At 36.4% G+C, this 25,619-nt stretch overlaps 1 protein-coding gene across 4 annotated transcripts in view; it reads right to left on the bottom strand.

Moving 5' to 3' along the window:
• Positions 1–25,619, bottom strand: part of TTC29 (tetratricopeptide repeat domain 29) — a 245,922-nt gene that overhangs the window by 72,222 nt on the left and 148,081 nt on the right. For all 4 annotated transcript variants that reach the window (XM_059175912.1, XM_059175927.1, XM_059175903.1 and 1 more), the window contains one exon: positions 16,859–17,087. In XM_059175912.1, coding sequence (XP_059031895.1) covers positions 16,859–17,087 — 229 coding nt within the window. The remainder of the gene's footprint in view (positions 1–16,858; positions 17,088–25,619) is intronic.

Raw genomic sequence — 25,619 nt, 5'->3', positions numbered from 1 at the left:
GAGCTGAATCCCAAATGAAGGTAGAGCTCTGACGGCTTCCCTTCTAAAGTAGTAAGGGATAGCTTCTTATTTTTAGTATTATAGTAATGTCTCTGATATTTGTATTTTCTGCTTGTGCTAAATAATACCATTTGTTTTAGGATACAGCAGGACACATTTTATGAGATGGACACACTGCCTACTGTGCTAAGGAGGCACCTCGGACACATTTTATAAATATCTTAATTATCCTTTCAAGATATAAAGGGAAAGATAGGATCCACAGTTGATGAAAATATAAAGGCAATTAACCTAAGATCCTACTCTCAAATGTTATTCTTAACTAGCCCGCTAGACTCATTTCTATTCCTAAGCTACCTGAAGACTTTGAAGTTGACTGAAAAACTAACTCAGTAGCTTGAATTCATGATCAAATATAGTATCACCTCATTTTTCCAAAATCTTTTTGGATGGTAGAGGGTAAACTTATTTTTAAGTAACTTAAATTTACTCCAGTAAAGTACCAAAACTAAAAACAAAATAAAAAATAGTGGAATGGTTACAGGCAGTACAGTAAAATGGAAGAAGGGTAAGATGTGATCATTGTAGACATGCATTTACTTTCTCATCCTGCCATTTATTCTGTCTGGCCTGGGGTAAGATAATTCACATCCTGTGAACTGAAGTTTCTTCTCTGTAAAATGGGAGACTGAACTAGAAATCTTGGCAGTATTTTATATCACTAGAGTTCTGCTGAAGAAAATTTCTTCAAAATTCCTCTACATTTTTAAAAAAAGATTTTATTTATTTATTTGATAGACAGAGATCACAAGTAGGCAGAGAGGCAGGTGGGGGTGTGGGAAGAGCAGGCTCCCTGCTGAGCAGAGAGCCTGATGCGAGACTCAATCCCAGGACTCTGGGATCATGACCTGAGCTGAAGGCAGAGGCTTAACCCACTGAGCCACCCAGGTGCCCCTCCTCTACATTTCTCAACAGACTAAAAATGAATGTAATTTAATCTCTTCTTGGTGACTGAGGTTCAAGAATATAAAAAGTAAATGATATAGTTAAAGGCCATTGAGTTTGTAAGATCTCTTGTTCCCACATAAAATGGCCCCAGACTGCTGAGTGCTTATATGAATGGGTGTGTGTGTGTGTGTGTGAATCTTCTTTTTATTTTCAGCTACTGTTTATTGATGTTTTCGCTGTGTCTGTTTATAACATGCTGCTTTGTTTTTAATACACTTATTGAGGAGTAAAATACTCTTCTCTAAAGTAGGTTGCAATTGCCTCAAGCAATAGCAGCAAAGTAAATGTTTGGTTTCTTGATGTCACCAAAGTTTAACTAACACTTAAGTGAGGTATTTCTTTTACTCTCAAACAGTAAATCCATTTTCTTCTTTTCCATCCTCTGAGAAGATTGAGGCGATTCACTAAAGTATCCTTTCCTTAATGTCACCTGCTTGAAGATAGTTATTAAGTCATTAGAGAACCTTTTCCCACTGTCCAAACTAGTCTCAACCTTCACTCAGTTGTCACATTTTCCAAATAATTCTTCTTCATTATAATTTGATAAATCACATGTTTCTTAAACTGTCTGATTTCAAAATCAAAACTATGGGGCACCTGGGTGGCTCAGTGGGTTAAAGCCTCTGCCTTCAGCTCAGGTCATGATACCAGGGTCCTAGGATTGACTCCCGCATCGGGCTCTCTGCTCAGCGGGGAGCCTGCTTCTCTGCCTACTTGTGATCTCTGTCTGTCAAATAAATAAATAAAATAAAAAAAGAATCAAAACTACAGTTTAATAATAAAAAACTTGCTAATTTCTATTAATATTTCTGTTAATATGTCTTAAAGATCTTAAAATGATGTTAACACTTGATATTATTTCCATTTTACTAATGACAGATATGACAATACACACATACTCATAACTGAAATAATAAATTTGGTTGGCTGGAGAGACTGAAAGAATTTTCCCTATCAGTAGCTTCAGTAGCTTCAATTCTTATGAGAAATAAAACTGATGAGTGGGACTGTGTTTTGGAATCAGGTCGGAATTTTAAAGCAAGGAGGCTCTCCCTCTCCTTCCTCTTCCTCCCATGTGCTGTCTTTAGAAGTCTCCTCTCAGGGGCGCCTGGGTGGCTCAGTGGGTTAAGCCACTGCCTTCGGCTCAGGTCATGATCCCAGGGTCCTGGGATCGAGTCCCACATCGGGCTCTCTGCTCAGCAGGGAGCCTGCTTCCTCCTCTCTCTCTGCCTGCCTCTCTGCCTACTTGTGATCTCTCTTCTGCCTACTTGTGATCTCTCTCTGTCAAATAAATAAATTCTTTAAAAAAAAAAAAAGTCTCCTCTCACCTTATGGGGTGTGTGTAAGGTATAATGCAGGGGTGGTCTGTGTCTGTTCTGCTATAACAGTCTGACAGTACCAGGTAATACTTTGGTAATAATCAAAGTTGTGTTTGAAATATGTGCTTTAAAACAACACATTTGATCAACTTGTAAAGCTTAATCCATTCTAGTTAATAGGAAGATAATTTGGATCTCACCTCATTTGTTTAATGCACATAGAAAACCACAGCACCATGCTCTGTTTTCGCTGGACCACCAAAATTTCTACTAAATTCTCTCCTCTGAAGGTCCTACTCAGAAATCCCAAAGCAGTCTCATATCACCACCTTCGGTACCAAGCATTTAAACTTCAGTTTCTGAAATCCTTTTTGTTTCTCTATTTTGACATAGTAAAGGGGAATAATCTGTTTTCCTTTCTTCAGCCTACAACTACAACATCTGTAACTATTTGGGTAACATTGTGATCAATGTCCCAGAAACAGTGTATAGGAATTGAAAGAAGTAACTGGGGGCACCTGGGTGGGTCAGTGGGTTAAAGTCTCTGCCTTCGGCTCAAGTCATGATCCCAGAGTCCTGGGATCGAGCCTGGCATAGGGCTCTCTGCTCAGTGGGGAGCCTGCTTCCCTCCCTCTCTCTCTGCCTGCCTCTCTGCCTGCTTGTGATCTCTGTCTATCAAATCAACAAATAAAATCTTTAGAAAGAAAGAAAGAAAGAAAGAAAGAAAGAAAGAAAGAAAAAAAGAAAGAAACTGAAAACCAGTGAGAAAATCTGTATAAAATTTAGGAGCTGATATTTAGGTTGGGGGGGGGAACCTATAAAAGTCACATAACTGTTGTAAAAAGCAAAACAAAACAAAACAAAACAAACCCAACCAACCAAACAAAAAAACCTAACTTCAATAATCAATTACAAGTTCTCTGAAAACAAATGAAAGAGCAGAAAGTCTCAGCAAAGAAACAGAAGTTATTAAAAAAAAAACTGAAGAGAAGTGTTAGAACTGAAGGAATGCACTTACAGATGTAAAATGCTCACTGGATTAGAATAAAGACACACTTTACTTTCTACAGCAAAAAAAAAAAAAAAAGTCACATAACTAAAGTAAGAAAAAATAACATATTATATATTATATATGTGGTTTTTATTAAAATATCATTTGAGACAGAATCTGTTTCTGAGAGCCATCGAACTCCCCTATAAAGACAAATTTTTTCGAAGGTAATGGTACATGTGAATTATCTTACCACATTAAGATAAATTTCCAGTAGTTTGAGTTGGTGGGATAAATTCCCACAAGCTTACATGTGGGACCAATGAAAGAATTCTATTAAAATCATGCTCAAATATAATGCAACATTATTGTACGTACACTTATTATACTTCTCAAATGTCATCAGATTGAGTGTGAGTGTGTGTGTGTGAGAGTGTGTGTGTGTGTGTGTGTGTGTGTAGAGGGCTGAAATGGTGGTAGTGATAGTGAATTTATTAAGCCAAATATTTGAGCTGTTCTCCCAAAAGGGAGAGAAATTGACTTACATGATTATTTGCTATTAAGATTCAAATACATCTACCATGCTTAGGTTTTCTCTTATGTTTTTCAATTTTTGACAGCTGTCAGTTTACAGTTATAATTATTTTACCTAAGCATCACAAACACTGCATTAGTATCTTCAGAAAATATACTGCGAAAGCTGCAGTTTCCCTGTCCCAAATCAATTACTGCATTCTTAAGCTTGCAGTATATTCATCTGTGGGCACTGAGGCAGCCATGGGAGAGTATTGATTGGAGTATAATGTCATGTGTAGCAGGAGAAAAAGATGAAAAGTGTTTTCTGCTTAATGGGTTGGTATTAAGTAGGTGGGAATGGCTTCTAATTAGCCAACAATTGCTGTGTTTCCCAGTTTCCCTCCTCTCCCTCCTCCTGTCGGTCACCAGCTGCCAATCTGCCCCCATTTTTTTTTTTTTTTTTTTTTTTTTTATTTGGAGTTCATTGCTCACTGCAGTGAAAGCCTTTGTTTAAGAAAGAGGGCTCCCAGGGTCTCAGCTGCCTGGGTACAGCTTGCTGCCTACGATGAGTAGCAACTGTCAGTTTATTTTATCTCAAGCTTTTCATCATTCTGTTGAAACTGATCGACTGAAACCACCTGAGAGACCTGAGGATTCCGTACCTACAAGTCATTAGCTAGGACTGCAGACTCTCACCACAGAGCAAGCCAACGGAACACTTCCTGAAATACGGTCCACTTTAACCCCATGTTTCCCCATGAACACGTACGAATTCTGTCCCTTTTTTTGTTTTTGAAGCTGAGTCCATGGGAGACGATGCCTTTGACGTACAGACATAGAGGCCAGGGTATTTCACTTCGGCTGAGGGAGGAGGAGAATGTCGGGGTGACAGGCTTTGCTACAGTATACCACTGATATGGGGAGGATTGTTTTGGCCACAGCAAAAGTGAATGTAGAAATGGAAAACATTTTACAAAGTGACTTTATAAGAATAGGTCTTAAGCCTGATTCTTTACAAACAGCAAATGTGCCAGACTCAAGTCTGATTTTGTATGCGTGTGATCCACAACACAGCTGCTTAGCTGGTTTCCTACTCCACTTTAGAACTGAGTAGAGGAAAATCTCCTACGCACCTTAATGAAACTTTGAAAACATGTTTAAGAGGTGTCATCTAACCTGTTGTATCCTGAATGCATCAAAACAGAAGGACATGGTGAGAAAGTCCACTCATGCTGCAACGGTGTATGACGTTTAGTGAAAATCAGTGATGTGCAAACCTAGTGAAAAATGCTGTTACTTGCCACTTAGAACGAAAGGGCTGTGAATATGTGCTATTTAACCACATTTCAACACGGGTACTGAGGCTTCTCGGGACAGTGTGATTTTCGAAACATTTAGGAGAAAGGAATGGTAACTGAGCAGAGAAAAAGATGATTATTTCTGATAAATGATGCGAAGTAACAAGTAACAATTGGGATTACAGAGGAAGAGTTCCAGGACTTTTCACCTGATTTCAGAATAAATACCTAAAGACTGCGAGAAGAATAGAGATACCGATTTAAAGTGCTTTCCAGGGTGCCTGGGTGGCTCAGTGGTTGAGCCGCTGCCTTCGGCTCAGGTCATGATCTCAGGGTCCTGGGATCGAGTCCCGCATCGGGCTCTCTGCTCGGCAGGGAGCCTGCTTCCCTCTCTCTCTCTCTCTGCCTGCCTCTCCGTCTACTTGTGATTTGATTTCTCTCTGTCAAATAAATAAAATAAAATCTTTAAAAAAAAAAAATAAAGTGCTTTCCAGAGTTCACATGTGAATTTATAATATTGCTGAGAAATGTTATATGAAGACCCACCTACTCAGTGGGCTTACATATATGCGAGAAACAGCACATATTCATGCGGAAAAGATAACCTGGCATTATTATAACCTTAAAAACTGAAAAAAACTTTAGAGCAGTGCTCACACGTAAGGATCACCTGGTGAGCTTGTCCAAGGCAGATGCTCAAGGCCCAGGGCTGGTGATCCATTAGTCTGTGGTAAGAAGATCTGGGAGGTGCATTTATAATAACTCCTCCCACCACCATTCAGGGCAAGTGGTCCTTGAGCTGCACTCTTGAGAAACTGCCTAAGGCTTCTTATGAAGTTTAATTTTCCATAGGGTATTTTAAAATACTTGCATCATAATAGAAAATGCAACAAACAGAACAAATTTTATTTCAATGTCATTTTTCCTCATAAGAATCATCTACTTACAATTGCTTTAAAAATCATTAAAATATGAAATTTAAAAATCACTAAAACTACAAAAGAGAAATCCCCAGGAGCTTCACATGTCGTAGTATTGTTTTGCGAAATTCTGTTCTCACAAGGCAAAATGTATTTCTTACTGTAGGTTTTCATCAAAAAGGCCACTGCTTTACGACGTAGTCTTCACAGGGCAGCCAAAGTGATCCTTTTGAAAACTCAGAGTCCTAGTCTCAGAACTCAGTGAGAATGTTCTATCACAACTGGAATAAGATCCAAAGTCATCCCTACAGCCCAAAAGCCCTAAATTAACTGGCTGCTGCTCGAGACTCCATTCTTCCTACTCTCCTCCTCACTCAATTTGCTCCCACCATGCTGGTCTTCTGGTCACCTGGCGGTCTTCTCCGAGCCCTCCCAGATACTCACAGGGCTTGCTTGGTCATTTCCATCCGGTTTCTCTGCAAACCACGCCTCTTTTGAGGGGCTTTTCTGAACCTTCTGTTTAAAACAGCGCCCCGCCCCCACGCCCCAGGCCCCATCACTGTCCTCTTACCTGCTTTATTTTTTCTTCATAGCTCTTAGCACTACTTGTAGTGATTGACGCCCAGCATCTAAATCTCCCTCTCCATGCTTAAGAAATTCTCCACTTTATTAATTTCAGTGGAAACCTGCTTTCAGTCTGGGCACTGAGAAGTCAGCTTGTATTCACTTTCCCAGCTTCCCTCGAAGCTGGGCAGGGTCATGGGAGCCAAGCCCTGCCAATCAGGCATGCACACCAAACTGGAGCTTCAGGAGCTGTGGCTTGTTAAGCTGGACTGCACAGAGTCCAGCCTGGCAAGGCGTGACATCAGGCAGGACTCTATATTGTAAAGCTTTTTAAATGGTTCTCATGACAAGATATTAACTTTTTCCTGGACATTGGCTTCAGAACACCTTTTTGTATCCCTTTTATCGAGTCTGTATAAATATTTACGTTAGTTATTGAATTACACTTCAGTTAGATCTATTTGTGAATATAGATTATTGCATGTATAGGTATTTAAAATTTGTTTTAATTTTAGTATTACTTTTGATCTTTCTGTTTCACTTCAAATCAATGTGCTAAAGACAGTCAAAAAGATTCTGAAGAAAGAGCAATAGGTAAGTTTTGGTTTACCTATCTTTTAAAATTATATTTTTCTTGGCATCTACAGAGAAAGCTACCCAGTACAAAGCTGACCTATTTTTTTAAAAAAAGGAAAATTCCGATGTTAGATATAGAAAGTGACAGTATTATGCATAATTATCTATGCAATTACACTTGCACATGCTTGAAAATTTTTAGCCAGGAATGCTTAATAACATTTGCATGGTTAAATGAGACAGCAGAAACAACTGGAAAGGCCTCAGGGCATGGTCATCTATTTAAGAATCCACTTGGATTTTCAACGTAATTAGTCATATAATTGTGTGCCTAAACTTAGTAGATTCATGTAAGTAATTATAAATTATTAAAAAGCTGTGCATGTGTTTTGTTCTCTATTTCCTGCCAATCAAATTACTAAGGAATATACTATGTTCACATTTCATCATATAAATCTCCAAATAAGATTACAATGTAATGCCCTGGATGAAAGTGAATAAACCAGTGAATCCGTTCAGATGAGATTTAGTTAATATAGTTATATGAACGTTCATATTTTTAGAAAGAATTCCTATAATCAAATCATAAGTCTGTTCATCTGTCCCTATTAAGAGTTCTAAGAAAAAATGTTTCTTTTGCTTATGTTGTATTTGACACAGTGAATTTTTTGTTTATTAGTTTTTTTAACTTGAATTAACAGCTGAAGGTTGGATATAATAGCTTCCTTTCATATCGCTGATTTCCTTATCATAGATCTATTAGTGGGTGAAGGTAAAAACTTAGCCAAATAAATCTGAACAGTAAAAATTATTAACCCTCCCAATTTTACGATGGTCATCTTCTTCCCGACTAGTGAGTTTAAAACTTCATTTTATTTCATACTTCTCCATTGCTTTCCCCCCTCATTGTTATTTTAATCACTGGGTTGAAAATGCCGAGATTTGTGGAAAACTATGTACCCCTTCTCAGGAGCTCATCTAATAAACAATACCAGAAGACCCCTGAAAGTGTTGAACTAAATTTCTTTTGATAAAAGTGCAAATTACACTTAATTAACTGCTGATACAAGGAAACACAGTCTTAATATGAGAAATTAGACTTATTTCACTAAAGGCAAATATTAACCAGTCTTTTCTTCATTTTGGGTACCTGATGCCATGTTAGAAGTCAATAAATGCAGCCCTTAGAGGCATCATACTTAAATGAGCTAACTTAAGTTTTCCCTATTGGTTTGACAAAGTCCAACTTTGATTACCTTAAGGGCACAATGAGAGAACATCTATTTGCTCAGGTTTTTTGATTGCAGGTTAGAGTAAAATGAAAGGAAGAAAATATCCAAATATACGTAGTGATAAAAGATTTGGAGATGGTGAATATTGGTCAGTGCTTTTAATATTTATTTCATTGTGACAGTAGGTCAGAGGATTTAGACATTAAATGTGTTCAGGTAAGTTTGCAGTATTTCAAGGATTCAGTTAAGGAAGGTCCAGACACTGGTCAGGATGGACTGACATTAAAATTAAAAAATATGCTAGCATTTCTTCTGATTAGATTTTTGCTCAACATTTTCCACACGGAGCATATTGTTCCCATGCCCAGGAGGCAGACATCACCCATAGAAGTGAAATATATATCCATGCACTGTTAGTCAAGTCAGTCATTATAAAAAGGCATTGTAAATAATTTCTAGTTTCTAAAAGAATATTTGTCATGAAAAGTATTTTTTTTATATTAATTACACTAAAGAACCTAGACTATAAAAAAAAATTTTCCTTTGTCTGGGATTTAAAAATATAGGGATGGTAGAGGAAATTTAAAGAGTGAGTCCTGGGACCATGGATATAATTTTTGATTGAGTGGTTAAAAAAATCAAAATTCATAATAATGAGAAAACAAAGGTGAGAATTAATTAGGAAAACTCCCACACAGTACCCCAAATCAGGGAAACTTAGGAAAAAATTAGAAGCTAACAAAATTTGTTCTTCCAATATGTTCATGTTTGAAATATTAACATCACTTTTTTCAGAAGAAATCATATGGATTAAGAATCACCTGAATTATCCTAATAGAGCTTTACTAAAGAAGTTTTAAATACATGTCTGAGAAGATTTTTTTTGCCCCGCAATTCTAGCAATGGCAGGGGAACATTTACCTAAATTGGTGCAGTATTTGGAATCCAAGACTACAAGTAAAAAGACCTAACTGGAAGCAGGGGTGAGAGCCCTCTCTGAGAAGGAGAGGAACATAAAGCGGGTGACAATGGGATTCTCTCAGAACTTCGAACCCTAGCCTTGTACTGGTACAGATCAGGGCTTTATTCTGGTTTTGCTATGGTTTAACTAACCAAAAAAACTTTTCGTAAGCTTTTCAAACTAGCAATTAGAGATGGAATCGAAACAAAACCAGATTAGAAAAACCCAGTTACATTGTTCTTGGAAGTGGTGAGTTCAGTGTACCTTGGAAAGTTAAAACTGGTAACACCATCAGCTACCAAGAACTGTGAGCAGAATCTAAAAGAAGTATAGTTTTTGTTTGAGCAATCAAGAATTCTCTTTTATTGAACCAAGGCAGCAGATAGAGAAGGAGGCTCTCAGAGGGGAAAAAAAGGAAAGAGGAAAAAAAAAAAGATCTTTCAACCCATGGGATCTAGAGCTACATTATTATTTCCCAATGAAGTAGGCATTAGTTTTCTGAAAAAAAGTTTTTTGATTCCTAAGGAAGCAAATATGTCACCTGTGTTGTAGAAAATATATGAAGATAGGGGAACTGTAAGTAAGGAAGAAATTTGAAAATCGGGCTCAAACTCTGCAGTCTTTTTTTATGTAAGGATTTTGGCTTAAAATCCTTACATAAAAAAAGATTTTGTCTTCTTCAGCATGTTTCATCTTTGGAATTATTTTTTTTTACCAGTTGCAGAAGCCACTGAATTCTCTAAACTCTTTCTTAAAATTTATCAGAAGTATACTTGATATACATGGTAGCATGATTTAAATGAGATTGGCAGAAAAAAATGCATCTCTTTCTTAAGGTTTTTGACAACAGCATGGAATCTATAAAGAATATATTTTAATATATTTTAATGTGTCATTCCCATTTGTCTTATCAAACTTGTTTTCTGTGACTAGAAATAGAAGTAAAACACAAAGGATTTTAAGGATCTCTGCCTTAGAAAAAAGTCACAAGCAGACTCACAACCTACAAACACACAATTTATAAACTGTCCTACAGAGAAATGGCTATCCTAGTTCTCCCCCCGGAGCTCCCACTGAGACTATCCAGGGGCTGTCACGGAGAATCCTGAAGCTTGCAGAGTTAGGGCAGGGTAAACGAAGCTTGTACTAACAAACAACTCTGCAGATCTCCGTGGTTCACCACAATAAAAGATTATTATTCTGTGTTCGCACGAAGTCTGCAGCAGGTCTGAATGGCATTCCAGGACAAATGTTCCACATGTAGAGACTGACTGCATCAGTCTCGTTGCCCTGTAATTTTTAATAATGCTTCCACTATGATCACTGCAGCAGGGAGAGAATCCGCTGGAGGATCTCACGCAGGCTCTCCTATGCTTACACCCAGAAGTAACTTTTGACCATTGGCCGGGACTAGTCACAGAGACTTGCCTAGCTGCCAGGAGATGAAAAATGCAGTCTTCCGTGTGCCCAGAAGAGTAAAGAACCAGATACTGTTAAGCCCTTGTAATTACCACCCCCTTGAGCAACAGTTGCCGAACTCTCTGAAAATTATACGCAGTAATTGTAGGTTTTTCTGAAGAGAGGAGGGAGATCTTAGCTTTCACTAGATTCTTTAAGGGGAATAGTGATCTGTCATCTAAAAATTCTAATAAGCTTTTTTAAAAATGTAGAGATTTATATTGAAGAAAGGAAAGTTCTGAAATTCAGGAATAGCTTAGAGAAGTTGAATTTAGGGCAAGTTGCCAGACTTTAGAAGACTGGTTCATGTGTTGGCCTCATTGTCCACAATTATTTTGCCCCACACTGCCTGAATGATATGTTATATCCTGTATTACAGATGCCGTAAATTCTGGCAAAAGGGAATCTTCCAAGGTTTAAAAAAATCCTAATTGCTCTGAATAGGTTCAAGCACTTTCAGTCATTAATATTAAGGGTGTGAATCAGCTTAATCAGACTGATTTCTTCCTAACAGTGTTCATAATCTTTCTCAAGGATCACTGATCTGCGCTGTTTGCTGTCCAATCTCTGCAAACACTTGTTTTATATGTTATGTTTGTTTGTTTTAGTTGTTTAACACAGGAGGGTAAATCTTTTCCTTGTGACTTCATCTTGGACAGAAATAGAGTCCCACTTGTTTCTTTGCACCATTAATATTTTAATCCAGATTTTAATTAAAGTCTAATCTTTTTAAATGTTTAACATGACTTCTGCTAAATATAAAGTATTATTGTAAAAAAGTGCAACCCAAGGAAATGATTCTTGAACTAGAAGTCTAGAAAACTAGATTATAGGTCCATTTTGTCTTTCAGATTTTTATATAACTGCATGTCTGTGGACCTGAGGACATTTGGGAAAAAAAAAAAAAAAAAGTAGACCAAATTATTTCTTTAGTACCACACAGCTCAATAATTTCATGATTCCATAAAACTCAAAAAAGTTCAAGAAGATTTTAACTCATGTTCAGAAGACAGAAAGGGGCTACAAGAGTGGTTCCAGATTGAGGAAGGCAGAGACAGATAGAAACAGAAATGTATGAAGAAAGGGTAGTAATGAGCCCCAGGAACAGTGGGGAAAAGGTAGGCATTGAGGAAATGCTGAGGAGAAGTATGACACAGGGTTGAACACAGGAGGACGGATGAAAGTCTGCAGATGGAACAGTGCACTCAGGTCAGCAACTTCAACAATGCCAACCAGGGACAGGTCAAACTGCATATGACAGCAGAGAGTTAGAAACTCCTTTATTATACGTTCTAGCAAAAAGATCAAATATTTGGACCTGGCATTTTTATAGCTGTTTGATATACTAAAATAGTAATAATAATAATAACCGTAATAAAATTCCCTTTTGTGGAAACCCACAGAAACAAGTATTTATGGGGGAAAAACAACAAATAAAATGCTCACGAAAATCTAGATTGAACTACTAAATACCATATTTATTTAGAAGATGCTCCTACTGAGGAACTCTTATCAGTCCCAGAGAATCTTATTAATGATCTGTTTTGAACTTTAGATAGAGAGACTTGAATTGAAATCTTTGCCCAAAGTCACAAAGCTAATTAGGGCTCAATATGGTATTAGAACCTAGGTCACCGGACTCTTACATAACACTCTCCCCTCAATTATCTAAAATACCAGTAGGGTGAGCTTTGATTCACTCAGATTTTTCACCAGAATCTTCTTTTTATGTGTCATGTTTTTGAACACATTAAAAAGAGACAGGTTTGCTCTGTGACAATAAGATGCTCTAAAACCTGCTTGCAGACTTTTTGGCTAATTCCAGAACTTTTTCCTCATTGTTAGGGTTATTTAATTGAAGCAGCTGAACAAAGTATAATAGAACATGAGGCTCACTCGTGAATGTGGCTTTTCCACATTCATTAAAAGGGCTGAGTTCTTGAATAAAAAATACAAGCAAAGAACAAGGTGGGAAAACATGGCTCAACATCGAACCAAGGACTTGACATTAAACCCACAGAAACCAAGGGCTGAGAGACAAATTCATGGTCTTGACTGTTCTTTTAAGAATATGAAATGATTCATGAAATGAGAGTGGTATTTTGGTACTCAAGGAAACCTCTGCATGTCGTTTTGTAGAAAACAGTGTCTTTACTGACTAGCTGGTGTATTCATCTATTTCCATACTCAGAATTTGCATCCTATTTCTCTGATATAATTAATATTTGGCTAAAATAAGAATGTGCATTAAACCCATATTACTGATATTATCAATGAAGTGGTTAACCACGTTGGCAATGAAATGGCTGCATTTACCTTTCTAAGTTAACAGTTCTCTTATGTTGCACAAGAAAAGCTTTTCTTTCTCTGTCACTGTTCCACATCTGGGTCTATAATCTCCACAAGGCAAGATGAATTAGCTATCCATTAAAAAAAAATAAATTCGTGATTGGAGGCATAATCGTTCTAGTAGGAAAAATAAACTATGTTCTGGAGAAATCAGCAGAAATTCATAGGCCCTTAATCCTTCCAGAGCCAACCAATTTCTGTTGCTTCAGGCTTGAATAATTTTATTGAACTGCAATAAATTTGAATTCCCTCTAAATTCCTAAATTTGGGAGGAGAATCTACTCTTATTTTACTATTGGAAAGAAAAGGAGGAAGGTGAAGTCATTACAACCATATCTGAGAGTATTAGAATGGTATGAAGGTTCCTATATTTTCTGTGTTCCCTCTGAAAGGTACAAAGAGGAGAGATGATTGCTGGTGAATCACTGTTCCATTTTATCTAGAGACCTGAGTGCTCTCACTGCTCTATTCCCTTAGGGGGTCATGTTCCTCTGCTTAAAAGAATATTGCCTGCTCTGTGAGCTAATGATTTGTTTGGAGGATGTAAGTCTCAGAGGTGGAGATAACTGCATAGCTTTTATAATATATCTTTCAAATCTTTGATCTGCTTTTTTCTGAATACATGGGACCCCTCAATGGCAAGATTAAAGATGTCTCTTCAGAGAAGAAAGGCAAAATTTGAAAACCTAAAAGCTGCTCAGATTTCCAAATAATATTTCCGTATTTCTTCATTTTGTCAACATCACACTTGTTGTCTTGCATTCATGTGATAACCACATGGTAATCAAAACACGGTATTAGATCATGGTGGTTTTGTAGTTGTTGTTTTTCCAAGGAGATATGGAACTATGAATCCTGTTTTAAAAAGTGGTTAGCGCGAACTTGTTCATGGCTAGGACATACATACTCATTTCGAATTCTATTTAATTTGGGAAATATATACTTGGTACCTAGCAGATGTTAGGCATTGTGATTTCCTTTGGAGGAAACATCAAAGATCAGAATCTGTTTTCAAGACACTCATACTCTCACTGGGCAGATAAGGCAATTACAGAAATGGTCATGACAGAACGTACAAGAGGACAAGTGAAAAGTGCTTGGAGAGAAATGAATGTGGGAACAGAGAGAAGAGACAACAGTCAAGTAAGATGGGGATCAGGGAGGATTTCAACATCTCAGAAGGACCATGGAAAACATTTCCCTGGATGGGGCTGGAGTTGGAAGTAAGGTGGTATTAATGTACGTTACGTGTGTCTGGGGCATGAGGGGGTAGCCAGGGAAAGGGAGGTGGTCAAAAAACATTATGAAACTTGTACAGAATTTGTAGGCAGTAGGGATCCAGTGAAGTTTTTGAAGCAGAGAAAAAATAGAATAGTAAGTGTTGTAGTTTAAGAAACACCTTTGAAGCATTTAAAAAGCACATTTTAGTGTATTTTGAACTAAAATATGTCCATGTAAACATATAAGCGAGTATGTTTGATAATGTCCTGCAGGTTTTATTTCCAAATAGAACAGCTACCACTAAAAAAATGCCAGTAGTAGAAGACTTAACTTCTCATTTACATTTGAATCTGGAGGAGTAGTCTTCATTTGTATAATAACATAGCTCATCCACGCATAGATTTCTAATCTTGGTCAAATGAATCAGGAAGGGGGTGTACTTTTATAGCGTTTCAGAGAATTTAATCTTCTCCACCATAGGCATAGCTGAGTTTTTATTCTCTGAATAATATTTTTTATTAACATATAATGTATTATTTGTTCCAGGGGTACAGGTCTGCGATTCATCAGTCTAACACAATTCACAGCACTCACCATAGCACATACCCTCCCCAAGGCCCACCACCCAGCCACCCTCTCCCTACCCCTCTACCCCTCCAACAACCCTCAGTTTGTTTCTGAACAATGTTTTGAAATGCATTGTTTTGTTTTACTCCTAAGCCCTTTGAAACACAAAACACCCTCACCAAAAATGAGAATAAAGTGTTAAAAAAAAGAAAAAAGAAAGAAAGAAATAGCTTTATAGAGGGAAGAAAAAACAAGGGAGATTTTTGAAAAAGCCCCAAACAGGATTGCAGCAAATAGAAGAACTAGACTCTCTAGTTTTGAGTTTGTTTATTTTTAAAGATTTTATTTATTTATTTGACAGATTACAAGTAGGCGGAGAGGCACGCAGAGAGAGAGAGAGAGAGAGAGTGAGAGAGAGAGAGGAGGAAGCAGGTTCCCTGCCAAGCAGAGAGCCAGATGCGGGACTCGATCATAGGACCCTGAGATCATGACCTGAGCTGAAGGCAAAGGCTTTAACCCACTGAGCCCCCCAGGCGCCCCTTGAGTTTGTTTGTGGTTTTTTTTTTCATGATTATTAGGGTGATGGTTAGAGCTTATCCAAGTAAATCAGAAAAAGGGGAGTAGCCCAACTTATTCTCTACCAAATCTTTTATCAGAGGAAGTAATCTAAGAGATAGATAGATCATATTTCCTCTGCTTTCTCTCCTGGGCAGACAGGATGAGGGAGTAAAGGGAAGATAACTCAAAACTACAGTGCAAGCTCTCAAGTATATAACACAACATCCTGAAGTGAACAAAATATTATCTAAAAGGGGTTAGTTAATAGTTACCTGTAGATATTTGTGGGGTACTCAAGCACATTGAAATTCAACAAGCCATCTGTTTTTGAAGACTTTATCCTGTACATATATTTGGAATGAGACCTTTACTTATTTCATAACTAGAGGACAGACAGTGGTAAGTGGTATTCTACTAATGCTACACTACTAATTCTACTAATATAAAAGAAGCAATAAGATTCCTTTGTGCACAATCTACTGTTATTTACTATTTCTTCTATGGAGAAAATAAAAACCAAAGAGCTTATTGTTTCCTCTAAATGACCTAACAGGGGGTGGGAAGAGTTCCAAGCAGGAGATGGTTCTTTACATACCAGAATTGTGCCTATGATTCCATTTGTGCTATCCCAAACATCCCTAAAATATTTTGCTTGAGAAAGTTTGATTTACCAACAATTATGCAACACACATGATAGGCAGTACTGTTAAAAATTTAAAAAATCGGATTCTGAAGTTCTTAACTGAGGACTGGAGCCAGTCAAGTTGACGCATGAAAGTGACATTCACATCACTTCTAGTTATTCGTTTTTAATTGACTGCTCTAATTATCACAAGAAAAAGTATGTATGAAAAGAAGTGGAGTTAAGAGAAATTAATATTGCATTTCTCTAAATTAATATTCTAACTTGAATTGATCAAATATAGGAAAATTTACTACCATCAGCAAAGTAAGAGTATAATATTAATTGCATTTGATACTGATAAGCATCTGTGAACTAACATCTGTGACTTGTTCTTGTCAACAAGGTACAACACTGAACTTGAAAAAAAAACAACACATTCTCACATTCTGATCAGTGCATGTTGTTGAATATTTAACTTTAAAAAAGAACATGAGGTTGGTGATTTGTTAAGTTTAACTAATTACCACATTTTATGCTTTCCTTATCATCAAAGATACAATATAGCATGAAGGCACATCCAATATTTATGTAGTAAGGCATAAATAAAGTTAAAATTACCAATAAAATAAAAATCACCGATGGAGCCATTAAGAATGACACAAAAACTAAACTATTTTCAAAAACTGAAGTCTTACCATTAGTCGGATCACATACAATGCTGCCTCGATTCTCCTTCCATGACAGCAGGTAGCCAAGGCTGGTGAGATCTTCAGACTCGATATAACTGTTAACCCTCTGCATGATCTGATGAGCTTTTGCTATTCCATAATGCACTTTCGTTTCATCCGTTTGACTCAAGTTTGTAAGCTCTGCTGTTGTGTTGAAAGCTTGCTGAAAGTATTGTGAAGCTTTCTTGTAGTATCCCTAAAAATGTAAGAGAAATCATTTCTTTCTTAGTTTTTTATTCTATCTTTCCACATATCTGCTCACCTTGGTATGTACCAGACTTATCTTTCAACAGTTACAGCATTCATCTTTTAGAAGAAAGAGATGGCAGGCAGGGACTCTATGAGAATAAGGTTCTTTTAAAAAGTTGTGATTACTAACCATACAATATCTTGAAGCTAGGATACTAAAAGAGCTTTATCTATCAAGTTGAACTATATGAAACGTAAGCTTTTTTGGATTAAAAATGATCATATGTTAGCATTTTCAGATCGTAAAACCTGGTACATGGTAGCAAAAAGTCTGGGTCTTTTTAGAGTGGTCCAATTCACATTAATTTGGGTGTATTTTTCCTACTTGTAGCACTGGATTTACCAATAAAGCATTTTTAACCAGTTGTTTTTAGTCACAGCAAGAGATCATTTTCAGCCAATCTGTTTCAGATTTACGGCGCCACTGAAAATTGATGTATTTATCTGCTGATTTGGTTATTGCTCTTGTTTTCCCCATGTGCTTATGTCATTCTTGACTAAGAACATCGGAGGTAATCAAGATTCCTGAAAAATAATGATCCTGATGGCACTAGCACAACTCATTTAAATGTTCATCTCTTTAAGTTTTTTGCAACATCTCATTGAAAAAATTCAAGCCAGTTTTCTGTTTTTTAGATTTTGTGGGCTTTTTTTGATTATACTCTCCTACCCTCCTATAAGCTATTGTCCACAATAGTTTTCAAAGTGTCAGGGTCAGTGCTAAGTACTTCCTATATTATGTCACTAACTTTCATAAGTCATCCTGTGAGAAAATACTATTCTTATTCTACAAATAATGAAATTGAGCCTCAGGAAAGAGGCTCCCTTCTGCCAACCTCCAAATTTCCTAAAGATCCTCATGAAAACATTTTCCTCAATGGAGGATATCATTTTTAGGATTGAGCCTACACTTTTAAGATGCTAGGGAGCGAAGTTTCCTTTCTTCACTGACTTGTAAATCTCCTTTCCTCTCCCCTCCCCCTCCCTCCTCTCCCCTCCCCTCCTCTCCTTCCTTCCCCTCTTGCTCGTACACACAAAACACACATGCACACACTTTTGAGAAGAGAGAGAATATTATGAGAGAATGTTTTATTATAAGTTTTCAAATTATTTTCTCACAACATTTTATGAAGGAGGTGGTAATAAAAACACCACTGAAACACCCTATATCATATCCCAGTACAGGCAAAATGCATACTCAACTCCAAACAACTCTGTATAGTCATGGTGTTCAGACAGCAAACTGATTGGATACAAAAGTTGCTGGAGGATGAGGAGGGGAGAAATAGGGCTCGTGTGACAGTTATGTTACATACATAAGCAGTTTAATACTACGTTATAGACCCTCAGGATGGTTTAGTGAACTCTTTACTCAAATGGTTCATTCCAATTAAACTTACTAATTTAAACACAAACAATTGCTCTATATTTTATCAATAATAATTTTTGTTTGTTGAGATGACAATTCTTTCTTTTATTTCAAAATGTAAAGCATAGAACTTATATGAGGACATGGTTAGTTAATTAGAAAAAATAAAATGTATCAAAGACATTTTTATGGTAAGTATATTATATAATTGAGGAACAATGCAAATATTGAAGATGGAAATAAAACTAGTTAATATTTTGGATTGTTCTGCTAAACATCAAAAATATAGGACAAAATAAATGAACATATGTGATTAGACCTCCCATTTCTATTTTTAAAAACAGAGAAGTATAAATAATTATTTCTATATAATTAGAATATATTTCTATATAATTAGAACTATTGTTCGAATTATATTTCTGAGCTTATATTTTATTATTATTCTATATATATTATATATAATATATTATTATATTATTCTGAGCTTATTATATTCTTAAACTATTTTGTCTTAGATGAAAGTCTTAATTAGGAAATTAGGGGCCATAAATAAATGGACATACATTTAAATTTCAAGAATTACTTTATATATTATTATGTTAAAATGAACTTACTCATTTATCAGGCAACTACTATGTACGAAGCTCCATGACAAGCAGTGGGGATTTAGCAGTTAACAGAATTTACTATGCCTAAATTTTATATTAGATCCTCTCTAAGAAGTGTTTTTCCCCCCTTAAATAGGAGCATTATAATTATTCATAACTATTTAATTATAATTACATATAATTATTCTTCCTGCAAATTGAGCTTAGTATTAAATTGTTAGACAGAGAGACAACTACCATAAAACTGGAATCAACCTAAATTTCTCTAGTTTAAAACACTATTAAGGAAATACATTAATTCTTCTAAGATGCAAGGATTTTTATACATACCATTTTGGAATGAGATTTCATTACTGTGTATTGTATTTTTAGATTTTTAATTCTTAAAGAGCTTAATATCTAAATTTAATCTCTTCTCCAAAGGTTCTGTCCAATGTTCTATAGTTCGATTCTGCTATCAGTTAATCCCTGTCCTATTATAAAATTCAGAAGATTCTAATAATTAATCTTGGTAATCTTAAATATGAATTTGAGAATATATAAGTAATTGAGAATATAAGTGAATTAATCACTTCAGGATTGCCTCTTACTGGAAAAGAGAACTTTGCTTAGTGTTATAAATATCACTGGTAAGCATTTAAGGGACAATTACAGGACAGGATCTTGATGACATCGTAGACCTTAAAACAAAGCTTGCATTATTACACTATAATATAGAATTTTCATGCATTTTTCTGATTCTTACCAGAAACTTCTCAGTGTGTCTGTCACTCTATTCAATGAGCAAGCTCAAAAATAAAAGTACATTTCCTAGTACTAAGAAAAAGCCATTTTTTACACATTGCTTTTACTATTTTAGTCTGGAATTATTACTTTTTTATTTGTGTGTGTATTTTTTCTTTTAAGATTTTATTTATTTCTTTGAGAGAGAGAATTGAGAATGAGCAGGGGAAAGGGACAGAGGGAGACGGAGAAAGAGACTCATTGCTGAGTGGGAGCCTGACAAGGAGTCTGTATCTACTTTTTTTTCCCTAAAGCATTTTCATTTCGCTACTTTATATTAATTCTATATTTTCATCAAGAGATCACATCAGGAAGGTGGAATGGGTGGCCCATCTTCTATGATTACATAGTAAAAGGTAAACTAATTAGAATAAATGATCTCTTAAAGATGTGCTAATGTTAATTATAACAACACTATAATAACTAGAGAAAACAGTTAATTCTAATATTTTTTTCCAAATACAGTCTTATAGTTGTGGTCTTATAATAACATTATTTCTTAGAAGTGATTATAAGGAATACAATTAGAATACATTGCATGAATTATATTAAGCAACAAAAGAGATGATGAGGAAGACTGACCAGTACCAGGAGTATTAGATTTGCTTTTAAAGATTCAGTACAAGTTTTCAGAATCATTGTACGAAAATGAAATAGAAGTTTGGAATTCCTAAAGTGAGAGATTCTTACTCTCCTGAGGTAGAAAACTGGTTACAAATTTATTGATTCAAAATAAAAAAAAATATGATTGATTCACATATTTAAGCTCACCACCTCTGTGCCAACTTCTCATTTAGGATCTGGAACAAAATAATAACCAAGGTAGATATGGGCCCTATTCTCATTAAGCTATTCTAGCCAAATTAAACAACACTAAGAAGATATAAACAAGAAAACTAGGAGATGAGTTCTATGCGAAGTATTAATGTAATGTTAAAGAGTACCCAGTGGCTACTTTTTTTCTTCTTCATATAATTTTTATTTTGGCATGTAGCTTTCAGGACTTCAATGAACAGAAACAGGGAATATGGAGATTTCAGATATTTTGGTTAAGTGAAGAAGAAGTTTTATTTTTTCAACAAAACAGATACTTTTATTGATTGAATTTTTTGGCTTTTCTCTCAAATGCCTATAAAGCCCCACAGAATATAGTGGATTAGATTTCATCATTTTAGATTAGAAAATGTGTTCGAGCACTCAAATTACAGAAATGGTAGCTGTGATTAAACAGTTTTCCTTATGAATAACAATAATGCCATCTTATATTACAAAATATAACCACCTTTCCAAAGCACCTTCATATGCTTTTTAAAACTGAGGTCTAATTGACATTATGTGACAATTATATTGTCATATATAATATATAATGTATTGATGATATATGACATTATATTAGTTTTGGGTATAGAACATTATGATTAATGTTTGTATATATTACTAAAAGATTACCACAGTAAGTTTAGTTAACATCACCTCACATAGTTATGAATTTTTTTGTGATAAGAACTTTTAAGAGCTACTCTTGGCAAATTTCAAACGTACAATACAGTATTATTAACTGTAATTACCATGCTGTACATTACATTCCCAAGACTTGCTTTTTTTAGAACTGGAAGTTTGTACCTTTGAACTACCTTCCCCCATGTGGTTACTTTTAGTCAGTTGCCAAGGGAAGGCCTCTCTGAAGGTGTGGCATCTAACTGAGATATGATGACAATAATTCAGGGATATGAAGCTCAGATTGGAAAGCATTCCATATAGGGTATTCCAGCTAGGGCAAATGTCCTAAGGCAGCAACAAGCTCCACATATTTGAGGAACTTCAAAAGTCCATTTGGCTGTGGTGGTGTCGATAAGAAGAGTGGGAAGAAATAAAGTCAGAGATGGGGTGAGTTGGTGTACATCTCACTTAGACTATTTCAGGTTCCCAGAAGAATGGGAAGTAATGGAAATGCATTAAGTACAGAAATAACACAATTTGATTTACATTTAAAAGAACTACTTGGGCATCTGTGTGGAGACTGGATTATATGGGCAAGAAATGGGGAATAGGCTTGAACTTCCTGCAGTAGGGCAGGTGAGAAAACATTGTCACAAACTGATGGGATGATCGTAGCAGATACAGAGAAGGAGGCGCATCTTTGATATGGTTTGGTGGCATAAAGGTCAGGGTTTACTTCTGGATTAGATATGGAGCAGGAAGGAGAAAAGAATCAAAGAATACCCAGATTTTTGGTTTGAGCAGCTGGACTAATGGATTATGACGTCATTTATTCAGATGGAGAAGATTGGGAGGAAGGAATCCTGTTAAATTTAAGATGTCTAAAGCTAGATTTACAAGCATGGAGTCCCAAGGAGAGATCAGAACTGGAGATACAAATTTGGAAGTCTTCAGCATATCTAAGGCCATGGGCCTAGATGAGGTCAGATAGGGGGAGCTCATAGATTGAGAGGTTTGCCTAGAAAATACCTGGGTCATAGTCTATCATAGTTGAACATGAAGTTAATAGGGGAATAGGATTTAAGGGAAAATGATGAGTCCATTTCTAACAGGTTATATTTGAAGTCTAAGTGAAGATGTTGGGCAGGCGGTGGGATAGGAGTCTGAAGTTGCAGGGAGTGAGCTTGAGTGTGCTAAGAGGCTAAGTGCTTTTGAATACCCAACATATGCCAGGCATTCGACTAGGCACCACATACATATTTATAAGTTCCTAATCCTTATATAGTTTTTCATGGTATCTTGTTATTGATGCTTGAAACATGAAGAAACTGAGGATCAAAGAATTCATGTGCCCAAGGTCACAGTTAATAAGTAGCTGAGTGCAGATTCAAGGGGAAGGGGGCAAAAATTAGTGAGGCTCCTCTTTGTCCTGCAAGTTTCCTTCATGAAAAAGCACAATAGATAGGATGTGATGCAAACAGCTTATAAGATTGTTCAGGTGTATAACTTGAATAAAGGGATCTAATATCATTAGGACATATCCATAAGCAGCTGAAATAAGAGACATGAAATAATTCCTTGTCAATATTTTCCTAGGAAATGACTTTGTAGAACTAGAAGGAAATTCAGGATGTCATCAGAGCTATCTCCCTGTTTCAAAAGAATAAGAAGGAAAAATAACTACATTAGATTCTAATAAACTCACTTTGTCATATGTTTTCAAATCATACTCTTGGGAATGATTTAACAACTCAGTCAGCCTGAGAAGTAATCGGTGGACTTTTGACTTGAGGAAGTACTCACAAAGAATCACAGTAATGCACAAAAACTGAATGCAACATTAGCACTTTTAATAATAAACTGAGTTTTGTTTTGAAGTCTGTAATGTCATAAAATTGTTATAGTATTGTATACTTAAGGGGCACCTGGGTGGTTCAGTCAATTAAGCATCTGACTCTTGACTTTGGCTCAGGTCATGATCTCAGGATCGTTAGACTAAGCCCTGCATCAAGCTTTTTACTGGGCGTGGAGCCTGCTTGAGATTCTCTCTCTCTTTTTCCTTCTGCCCCTTTCCCTGTCATACTCTCTCTCAAAGAAAAACCAAAAACAAACCAAAAACAAAAACAGAAAACAAAACAAAGCAAAACTATTAAAAATCACTACCCTATTTATCTGTGACCGTTTATTACATTAAAATATAAAGAGTCACTAAGATGTATGAATGAATTTGTATATTTGAAGGCAAATATATTTGAAGATAGCATGAATACCTGAAATTCTCCAAATCTTATATTAGAATTGGGACATACTAGTAAAAAATTAACTTTTGGTAATTGTCATAGCCTTTGGATAGTATTCATGTCTCCAGCCTTTAAAATATCAGACTCTTCTTTAAGACTTAAGAGCCAAAGAATAAAATACAGACTGATGGGATACAAACTCTTAAAAAATGCAAATATAAAAATGACCCCTCAGAAGGGATTATCCTTTTTTTTTTTTTCCTTATGCTTTCTGTAACTAGGAGAATATACGCTGATACTTAATATTTGTGGTACACTAACACACGGAGTTCCGGGCATTGTTTGGTGGAGGGTAAGGCAATTTGTGTTTTTGGCACTTCTGTTTTGAAGAACAATCCTTTTAAAAAGTAAGAATATGTATAACCTAGGAGTGCCAATTCTGCTACTATAGGATAAGCTCCCCCTTAGACTGCCAGTCTCACAAGACCACGAGCCTTGTCTGTGTTTCAGCATGGCATCCCAAAAAGGAAAACAAGAGCGTAAACAAGATCCAGGGAGTCGCCGGAGTAGAGTTGTACCATAGAGATGGGGCAGCAGAAGGGGCTCACCGTGGAGAGAGGGACCTGGGGTGACAGGTGCGGGAGGCACAAAGAAAGAGGGGAAACAAAGTGGGCAGGAACATAGGGAGAGGAACACCGAGATCAGAAAGACCAGAAAGACAGGGGAGGAGAGAAGGAGGAGAGTGACAGTCAAGAGCAAAAGGGGGTTTAATGATCCTGGGTAATTGCAGAGAGGAAGCACATGAGCCAGAGAAAGTGAGAGAGGAGGTGTAATAAGAAATCAGATACCCTGTTTAAAAGCACGTTTCCCATAGCAGGAACTATGGTAGTTTCATTCATTCAGATTAATTTAAAACAGTTTCCTTTGGGGGGGGGGGGGAAGGAAGCCTATGCTGAGTGAAATAAGTCAGGCAGAGAGAGTCTGTTATCATATGGGTTCACGTATTTGTGGAGCATAACGAATAACACAGAGGACACTGGGAGGAGAGGGGAAGTGAGTTGGGGGAAATTGGAGGGGGAGACGAACCATGAGAGACTGTGGACTCTGAGAAACAAACTGAGGTGTTTGGAGGGTAGGGGTGTGGGGGTGTGGTTAGCCTGGTGATGGGTATTATGGAAGGCATGTATTACATGGAGCACTGGGCGTGGTGCCTAAACAATGAATTCTGGAACACTGAAAAAAATAAAATAAAAATTTTAAAAAGACTAAATAATTCTGAAATCATCAAAAAGTCAATTATCTGCCAAATAAAAGACTGTAGTGATTAAGAGCATGGGTTTGAATACCACTGCCACCTAGAAATGTGGAGGCCTGGGATAGGTTACTTAAACCCTCTGAGCCTCAGGGAAAAGGGGGATTGTATGATACCCCATAAAGGTGTGCCAAATAATAACGGCTTATCTAGCTGGGACTTGCTTCTCTAACTGCTCTACATTCATTAACTCAATACTCACTACAACCTTATAAGGGGAGAAAATTGAGGCACCTAGAAGGTAAGTTGTCCAGGCTACAGATCTTATTACAAGTGAAAAAAGTAGGCTTTTCACCTACTAAACCTGAGTCTAGTCTCAGAATTAGTACCTTTAATCAATACGTATACAACGTCTCATTAAAGACTAAGATAAGGTATAGAAACAGTTTAAGAATGAAACTGCCCTCAAAAATGATAGATCCTACCATTATCAAAACAGCAATTATAACTAGAGAAAAAAAGCCTCTTTTATACTGTTTGTTAAAGAACCATCTGGGTAATAAGAGCTAAACTCAGGAAAAATCAATCAAAAGGTCAATGTGTTATGACCAATTCATTTCACTAGTAATGGTCTCTTGAATAAGAGATGCTTTTATTTTAGACCTTCTCTTCTTTCTCTCTTCTTTTACATAACCAGTCTGATGTTAGAATTCCATATTTCCTTCAGAATTACTCTTGGGATTGTCCTTTCTTCTCCTGAAGAACCTAGCAGGCCCATCACTGCTGA

This window comes from Mustela lutreola, chromosome 1 (assembly GCF_030435805.1).
Source record: "Mustela lutreola isolate mMusLut2 chromosome 1, mMusLut2.pri, whole genome shotgun sequence".
Lineage (NCBI taxonomy): Eukaryota > Metazoa > Chordata > Mammalia > Carnivora > Mustelidae > Mustela > Mustela lutreola.
The sequence above is the reverse complement of the archived record's forward strand: the minus strand, read 5'-3'. Positions and strand labels throughout refer to the sequence as shown.